We start from the raw sequence: 9358 nt of genomic DNA on the forward strand, positions 1-9358 counted from the left end.
CGAGTGTGTTAACACAATAGAAAAAACTCGATAAAAAATCAAATAGACGTCACCAGACTGGCATGCATTTTTTAAACAATTTTTTTCGAGTGCCTCCTGCGGCGGTGTTTCAAGTTTAAGTGTACACTGTGTGTTGATAAGCCCCCAGAATGACCCGTCTGACCCCCCCCCGTCTGTGATTTTTGTTCAAGTGCCGCGAGAGAAAAGTGCGTGGAAGGGCCGGGAAAAACTCGGCGATTAGCTAACGTCTGGCCGTAACCATTTACCAGTTACCAGTAACTAGGAACCGGAGCAGTGCATTCAACTCCATTTGGATGCAATCCAAGAAAATAAACATGAATTGTGAAATGTAAAAGGAGGGGTTCTTGAAGAAGTTTAAACTAACATTCTGGCATGCCATGAAATATATATTAGTGACAAATATGAAATTGTAACAAAATTAAACATTTAAAGGCATAATTAAAACATTTAATTCAAGTAAACTTTAATAATATAAATTTAAATTGAATAAAATATTAACTTACAAATTTCGAGAGCAATTTCATAAAACAACAAGTTCTAAGCACCTTAAAAAACGAAAGTTCAATATAAATGAGCTATAAAAACACATAAACTATTGCTTATAAAACACAAACAATTTAAGCAATATATTTAAATAAAGTTTGATGCGTGTAAAGTATATAAAACTAAATAGTCTAAAACATTCGATAAGTTTTTATGTGTGATATTGATATGTCTCGAATATTACTCAAAAGTTAAAGCAAAATACCTCATAATTAGTGTTCAGTATGATTATTATATTTTGAAATTAAAAAAATATATTTCAAAAGTTTCTTAAGCACACCAAAGTATTCACCACAAAAAAACACTTAAAATAATATATAAATACAAAATTTAAAAAATACAAAAATGCCATAGGTTAAACATTAAATAATAAATAAGAAAAGTAATAAAGACGTGTTTTAATATCAGCAATTTTTTAAAATGAGTCATAAACATTGATTTAAAAAAGGTTAACGTTTATAAAAAAAAACCAAAAACAGCAACAGCTATGAGCAGCAACAATGGCAACGAGCAACCGCAACAGCAGCAGCAGGCAGAAGCCCCAAGAGCAACAGCAGTTGCAGCTGCAGCAGCAACAACAACATCCACTGCCAACACAGAGGCTAATGCAGTTGGATCCGGATCCGGATCCGGATCCGGATTGGGATCACAGATATCGCGACCTGCCACGGCACCAGCACGCTCCAGCAGCAACAGCAACAACAACAACAACAACAACAACAACAATAATGCCACCAGCAGCAGCACAGCCACCAGCTTTTACAGGGTCAACCTGAGCAACACAAACGGCAGCAACATCAACAACAACAGCAACACCAACAGCTGCACCAGCAATCCGAACCAAGCCAGCAATAACAACCACCATGAGATCAGCAGCAACACCGCTTTGGTGGTCAACACCAGCAGCACTGCAGCAGCAGCAGCAGCAACAGGAGCAACTGCAGCAGCCACGAACAACAACCACATCTATGTGAATCCACACAGCTACGACAGCAGCACCACCGGCAGCGCCAGTGGATCCACGGCTGTGATTAGTATGCCGCTCAACCTGCAACACCAGCCATTGGCAGCGGCAACAGCAACAGCAGCAGCAGCAGCCACTCTTGAGCCCCAGCAGCAGCAACATCCACTGGGCGGCAGCAACACGGGAGCAATCAGTCGGATTGGCACTTTGACAGGCACTGGCACTGGCACTGGCACCTCCACATCCACCACCCTGAGCACCCTGAACACATATCTCTTTCCCTGCGGCGTCGATTCCGCAAGCAGCTGCGACCTGGACAGCAATTTCAGCCAGATGCTGGGCGCTGGCAGCGAGGGCGGGGCCAGCAGTTCCCTCAGCCAGACGACGGCACCCGTGGGAACGGTGACGGGACTGGGATTGGGTGTCCAGCTGGGACTGGGCTTCATCAACAGCCGGCGGCGCATAAGACGACTATTTGGCGTGGGCGAGATGGTGCCGCCCGTGGCCACGCCCACACCCTATGCAGCCGCCCTCCGACGGCGCAGTTCGCAGGTAGTCCAGATGACCAAAAAGCGAGAAAAGGAGTTGGAAGATCTGGAGCAGCAGCAGCGCATTGCCACGGTGGCCTCGGCAAATGCTGCTTTTCTAGAGCGTCGTGAGCAGCAACAGCTACAGCAACAGCAGCAACAGCAGCAACATCAGCAACAACAGCAATATCCTCAGCAGCATCTGCAGTTCGCCTTCAATCCCCTGCAGCCAGAGGCTGGTAAAAAGAAGAAAAAGAAACCGCCTGGACCACCGGCCCATACGCGACAGCAATCCTCACGCACCATGGACGATCCCATGATGAATCGGCCACGGAAGAGCACTCCGGCGAGCAGCAAGAAGAAGGACAAGGGACCGGAGAACCCCTATGAGAAGTACCCATCACCACAAATCCAAAAGCACCCACCGCTCTTAAGCCTCACCTCTATGAAACCGAAAATAAGAACAAATTAATGAAATTTATGCAGCAAAAAAGTGCTTCTCTTACCATTTGATTTAGCGCTGCCGTTTATTTGATTTTCTTGCTTGTAATGATTTGAATAAAATGATCAAGAAGAATACCTGCAAATACATAGTTTGTTTAAATTAGTTTTGAGTACCGCTTTGCTTATCGCTTTTCAATGCTTTTTCGCCTTGTTGATTCTCCATGCCTTAAAGCACCTACAAATTTGATTAAATGCCCATGTGACAAGGGGTTTATGCAAAATTTTGAGGTATTTAGTATTAAGAAAGTGTTTTTAATGTCACAGTAACTCATTAAGTTTTTTGGTATATGTCTATTTAACTATTTATTAATTATTATTAATTGCCTATTTTTTTAGAAACTATTAACATATACTTTTTTGTGTAAAATATTTTGGACATGATCTGAAAATGTATAAATTGTTTAATTGCATGGAAATTCAAATACTAACAAATTATTAATATTTAATTTTAATATTTATTATTGTATTTAGCCTTCTCAAATTTAAAATGGATATATTTAAGACATGCGTTTTTATATATTGTGTCAATTGTAAAGAGATTACTTTTAAGTTTCGTATATTTTGACAATGTGTTAAATAATAGCATAAGCTATAGACTAAAATCTAATGAGATTTACTGTGGCACCTTGGTGGTTTTTTTTTACAATTGATATGATAATAGTGTTCTCCCACTAATTTTTACTTCCCAGCAATTGTGCGCAAGTGTCACATGGGTGTAATCAGCTTGCTCACAGAGATTTCCCTGTCCCACAGGGCGAATGCGTAATGTCCGCAGCAGAGGGAAAATGTCAAAAAGCTAAAAAAACCAAAAAAAAAAAAAAAACAAAACGAATGAAAAGTAGTAACTTTCTGGCTTGGGGTCAGAGACAGAGCCAAGTTGCCGCCAAGTCAATGCCCGAAAGTCAGACACAGAAACCGTAAACGAATCCAGAATCTATAACCGAATCTGAATCAACAGACAGTAGACGGCGCCAGCTCCAAACTCTGGCCAAAAATAAAAAAACATATATAGAAATGGAGAACTCTGGGAGCAAAAAACAAGTACTGAAAAGTTTTTGGGTGGCAAGGGGGGGGGGGGGGGGGGGGGGGGGGGTGGAAAGGCGAGAAATAAATGCGTAGTCATCTGTGCGACTAACTGGAGCCGGCATAAGTCAGTGTACTGCCCAGATCTTGCCATCCCATGCGTCCTTTGAGTTATCCTGTCTGCCAGGCCGCGTTACGTATACGCCACCGAGGTGGAGAAAATAGCGGAATTTGTGAGCGGTTTGTTAATTGCCGTAGGTCAGCACAAATTAAAGTTTACTCTCAGCTCGCAACTGAAGGATCTGTGGCAGCTGTTTCCCACTTCTCTTGACAAGTTTGACTCGGAACTTTGGCCTATTTTGTCATATATTTACCGCCTCTTTATGTAATGCCTTGGCTTTCGGGACCTGGAATGGGCTGTGCGGAATTGCTTTAATGTGGCTTGCGTGTCGCTGTGAGCTGTGCCCTTTGTTGCTCTGCTTTTTTTCACTGCTAAAAAGGAATTTATGTCAATGCCAGAAGCGACAAACAACAAACGGCGAAACAGCAAAACAGCAACAAGAAAACAATAACACAAAGCGAATATTGTAATGAAAAGGGTGGGGGGAGGTGGGGTTATGTCAGGGAGCGGGAGTGGGTTGAAATCGGGAGTACTGACTTGGCCCCAAACATTACTCTGCAGTTTCAGTTAATTGGCAAGGCACACACATTCGCTCATTGCTGGTGCCTATCCCCCTTTTTAGTGGCCAACACGTGGGCGACAAAAAAAAGCCAGCACTGAGAGAAAAAATATCGCCCAACTGGTCGTCTCAGTGTTTATTGAAAATATGGGTTTACCATTTAAATACCCGCCATGATGCTTATCTAACCATTTTTTAAGTATTAACTATACTTTGCTTATGATGAAAACAATGGAGTATGGTATATACATGCAAATTTAAATCTAATTTTAAAGCAACAATATTTTGAATATTGTTTAAAATTTTTTCAAAACGACTTTAAAAATATATCGAAAAGTGTTAATTGAAGTCACACACTTGTGGTTCATTTTTGCAAAAAAGTCGTGATGTAACCCCTTGCGAAAAATGCAAAACAATTTTTTTTTTAAATCAACTGGTCCTTAATTTTTAAAATTCTCAGTTGAATTCTTATGGATGTGTTGCCTTGTTATGCATAAAAAAAAATGGAAATTTATCACAAATTAAATTTTTCAAAATCGACAGGGAATTGAGAGTATACGTCTCCAGCTGCATAAAACATTGATTCTGTTTGGCGGTGCGTCCTAATTTTTGACAGTGTAGCGGCAGAGTGGTTTCGGTGTGGGGGGTGAGTGAGAGCAAGAACACGCGACGCCAGAGCTGCGACATGTAGCCGCCATTTAAATTGCCCGGCAAGGCGACCTCGCCACCCCCACCGGATACCCACCGACCAGCCACCACCCACCAGTCCCTGCCCCTCCACCTCCACCTCCCCCTCCCCTTTGTCTACCCAAAACGTGGGAACAGACCCGGAATGAGACATGTTGCCCTTGATTTGTGTGCACGGCATGTGGCGGCGTGTTGACTATTTGCATTGCATGTCCCTCTCACACACATGCGAGTTTCTTTTCCCTTGGTGTGCGTGTGTGTGTGTGGGTGCGAGTGTGTGTGTGTGTCCAATAATTTCGTAACATGGCCTTTGTGGCGATCATTGCACAGCGATAAGCGAACTGGGAGGCGAACTCATTGAGTTGGCCACTCGCAACTTATTTTTTTCTCCCTTTTCCATATTTTTTTATACCCTTGCAGAGGGTATTATAATTTTAGTCAGAAGTTTGCAACGCAGTGAAGGAGACATCTCCGACCCTAAAAAGCATATATATTCTTCATCAGCATCACTAGGAGAGTCGATCTAGCCATGTCCGCCTGTCCGTCTGTCCGTCCGTTTGTCAGTCTGTCCGTCTGTCCGTCTGTCCGTCCGTTTCTACGCAAACTAGTCTCTCAGTTTTAAAGCTATCTGCATGAAACTTTCCCAAAATTGTCTTTCTATTGCAGGTAGTATATAAGTCGGATCGACTATAGCATATAGCTCCCATAGGAACAATCGGAAAAAAAAATAAAAAAAATTATAACTTTGGTGTTTTTTAATTTTTTTGTTAGTTCTTCGAGATATAGTAATGGTTAAATATTTCAGAATTACGGTTTAAATTTCAACAAAATCGGACGACTATAGCATATCGCTCCCATAGGAACAATCGTATAGCTGCCATAGGAACTATCAAAATTAAGCTGCAAATCATAAAAGCTTCAATGTTTTTAAGCATACACGCAAAATTTTAACGTTTTCAAGAGTATTTAGTTTTTGAAATAGCTGCAAGGGTATATGAACTTCGGCTTGCCGAAGTTTGCTTCCTTTCTTGTTTTTGTATGTTTTTTTTTTTTTTTTGTTTGGGCCAAGTGTAAAGGCTTTTTGCGAGGACAAAGCAATATCATTCGACCCACTGCAATTGACTGAGTGAGTGGGTCCAATGCCAAGTGATTTGCATTTTTATTTGTGATTTCTTATGCCTCCGTCTAATGACGGGGTAATTATTAATTATTCGATGCCAGTTGTGCTCAATTGCTCTATGCTTTTTTTTTTTTGCTGAATAATTCTCTGGCTTATTCCATAGCAATTGAAAAGGTGCCAATGGTTACGCAATTAAATAACAGTAATTGGCGTAATAAGCAGACCGTTTTTTTATTTGACATGACAGGATGACCAATTTATTTAATCAAAATAGTTTCGGTTTGCTTAAGTAAACATTAGCAAAGGTTTTATTTAAGATGAGATAAAAGCGTCTATTATGTTTATAAAAAATCAATTATAGTTTTAATATCAAGCAGCTTAACTGCTATTTTGAGTTGTGTTTCCAAAAGTTTACTGAGCATGTGTACAATAATTGCTTTTTTATTTTCATTTTTAGACATTTAACAAATTGAAAATTAAGTTGAATAAATCTTTAAAACTTATGTTTAATTGAAATCCATTTCTGCTTAAAAAGCAGGTAAGACATTGGAAACACAAACATTGTTTTTTTTTTTTTAATGGTAAACAAGGGAATTTAACAATTTAAAAGTATTTGGCAATTAAAAAAGTCAAAGAACTTTGAAAATGCAATTTAATTAAACGGATTGCCTTCATTCGTGTTTACCAGGTCAAGCTAAATTTTTGGCTGCATAAGCCTGTTCAAATTTGCGCCGTCTTTTGGTACAAAAAGAAAAAGGATTTTCCTTGGGACGCCGAGAAGTAGGCTACGGAAAAGGTTCACTTATAAACTGCAGTACGAAGAACCGCGTCGCGTCGCGTCTCGTCTCGCACACAACTTTACCGCAAGGGCCACCAATTAGTGGAGGCACCAGTGGCAAAGGCAAAGGCACCACCCCACAGACACCCACCAACCCAGCAACCCTCCACTCCCCTGCGGCAGCGACCTTGAACTCGCCGGCAAATCGAAGTACGAAACGAACACAAAGCGAATGAAAGTAAAAGTTGCACGTGCTTCGTCTTCTGCGGCTTCTGGTTTTGCCTCGCTTTTCCAGCTTTTCCTGCCTTTCCTGCCTACTGGTAGTTGCTACTTGCGGCAGCTGCATGCATAATGTGAAAAGCCAGCAACCAGCACCCACCCCCTTTGGCGCGAAGGTCGCCACTGCAGGCTATAGATGACTAAAAAAAATCCATTAGGCTCTGTTGATGAACCTTACAGCCCCCTTGCACCCCTTGCACCCCTTTCATCCCTTTTCACCATACAAACACTGACGTCACCGAAGTCGCAGACCTGACTCTCTTACCTTTCTCACCTGGGCTCTCACCTTTGTCTTTGTCTTTACGGCCTGCATTTACTTATTTATTGAGCGCTGCGACAAAAATTTGCAAGAAATAGGTGTATGGCGTATGGTTTATATATATATATATATATATATATATATATATGCATATAGTTATAGTTATAGCTATAAAAAAAAAGGGGGCGGGACGAAGTGACGACGTCAGCAGCGATTTTATTTCGCGACAGGTTGTCGTTCATCTTTTTTACGACCACCGACTTTCAGATTGCTGTTGTCATTTATTTGCGTCATAGAACTTTCAATGGAATCACGCAAGCGATTTTTGCCAACTTTTCTCCTACTACTATATCCTTCGCCACCGCCGCCTGCTGCTTTCTTTTATTGTTCCGCATATATGACAACATGTGACAGCGACAGCAGGCCTATTTCCCCATCTCCCCCATCCCCCCAACCACCATTTTTCCATTTCTCTTTTTTTCCGGGAATTCCCCCAATTTCCCCCCCCCCCTTTAAACGAAAGGGGGACGCATTTTGTCTATTAATTTCGCAAGAAGACTTTAAATTTCTGTGTGATGTTTTGCATGTTTGACACCGAAACGGGGAGGAAAACGAGGAGGAAAGCGGCGAGCAGAAGGCAAAATGGAGCCAAAAGGCGAACAATAAACAAATTGGCCAAAGGGCGAACGGCAACAACAGCAATCAACAGCAGTGGCAATAACATACCAGTTTCGATCTAGAGCGAATCGGATATGCCCTGACTTTGGGTGCATACTATATATTGTATGTGGTCCAGACAGTGATAAAGTCGAAAGCTCCTCAAATATATTATGTTCATCAAATATATTATATTCATTAGATATTTCACAATTTGTGTGTACTCAAACTATAATTCGGTTGTTTTTTAGTCAGAGGGTTTCCTACTTTTTAAAGAAATTTCAAATTAAGCTGTTTTAAGCAAGTATAATTCTGTCTAGTTTCCCATTTCATAAAAAGGCATTAAAAGGCTTTCTTTCAGAACTATATATATATAAATATATACCACTAATCATATCTTAAAGGAATTTAAAATTCTTTGAATTTTAAAATATTTTTATAAAAATAATATGTATCCCAATTCATTATAAAAAGGAACGAAAGCCTTTAATTTTGTTTGGGATTAAATAAATAACTGTATACTACTAATCATCTTTACAAAAATGATACTTCAGCTAGACTAAAGTTGATGATATTATTAAACTAAACATTGCAATTTCGGCTGACGAACATTTATTCAAATATCTGTTTCCTTATTCACAAAAATCTAATACAACTAAGCCATATTTACATGTATTTACAAATTTTTCAAATGAATACGAAATTCTAAGAAAATGAAATTATAGACGAACTGGAATTTGACGAGTTTAACAATTATTTGCCCAAAAACATTCATCAGCAGAAAAAATGCGAAAAAGTAAGGGCTATGCGCTAGTCGTTGCGCCTGACACTTTTTATATGGCCTGCTGTTTTTTCCTCCGTTCTGTGTGTGTTCTTGCCCTGTATAAATAACATTTTTGTCAAGCGCCTCGTATGACAAAGTGTCAGCTATAAATGTGTTGGACACACACTAGGGCAGGCACTCGTTCATGAATACATATAGGCTAGGCCTATTGGGCACTCAAGTTGGCTGCAATTGCTGGTGTTGCTGCTGCTGGCTGCTGCAGTTCAAATGGCAACAGCAACAGCAATAGCAACAATTGCTGCTACTACTGTGCTGTGCCGTTGGCGTCGCTGCTTTCTGTGTCTACAATGTCTTTGATTGTTGTCGTTGTGGCAAGTAGGGTTGCTGTTGCTGTTGCCGTTGCTGCTGATGTTGCAGTTCTGCTGTTTCTGCTGTTGCTGTTGTTGTTTTGCTGCCACTGCCTTTCGCCAGTTGGATGCCCAAAAATTGTGGCGTCTGCGTTGCCCTTTTTCCACTTGTGTTGCTGGTGTAA

General features: G+C 40.7%; 1 protein-coding gene across 1 annotated transcript; it reads left to right on the plus strand.

Moving 5' to 3' along the window:
- Positions 1-941: 941 nt before the first annotated feature.
- LOC128261115 (myb-like protein I) lies at positions 942-2790 on the plus strand. The gene is given in 2 exon segments (XM_052994597.1): positions 942-2523; positions 2525-2790. Coding segments are annotated over 2 exon segments (1611 nt in total). The 5' UTR covers positions 942-1051; the 3' UTR covers positions 2664-2790.
- Positions 2791-9358: the final 6568 nt, after the last annotated feature.

Source organism: Drosophila gunungcola (assembly GCF_025200985.1).
Source record: "Drosophila gunungcola strain Sukarami chromosome X unlocalized genomic scaffold, Dgunungcola_SK_2 000056F, whole genome shotgun sequence".
Taxonomy (NCBI): domain Eukaryota; kingdom Metazoa; phylum Arthropoda; class Insecta; order Diptera; family Drosophilidae; genus Drosophila; species Drosophila gunungcola.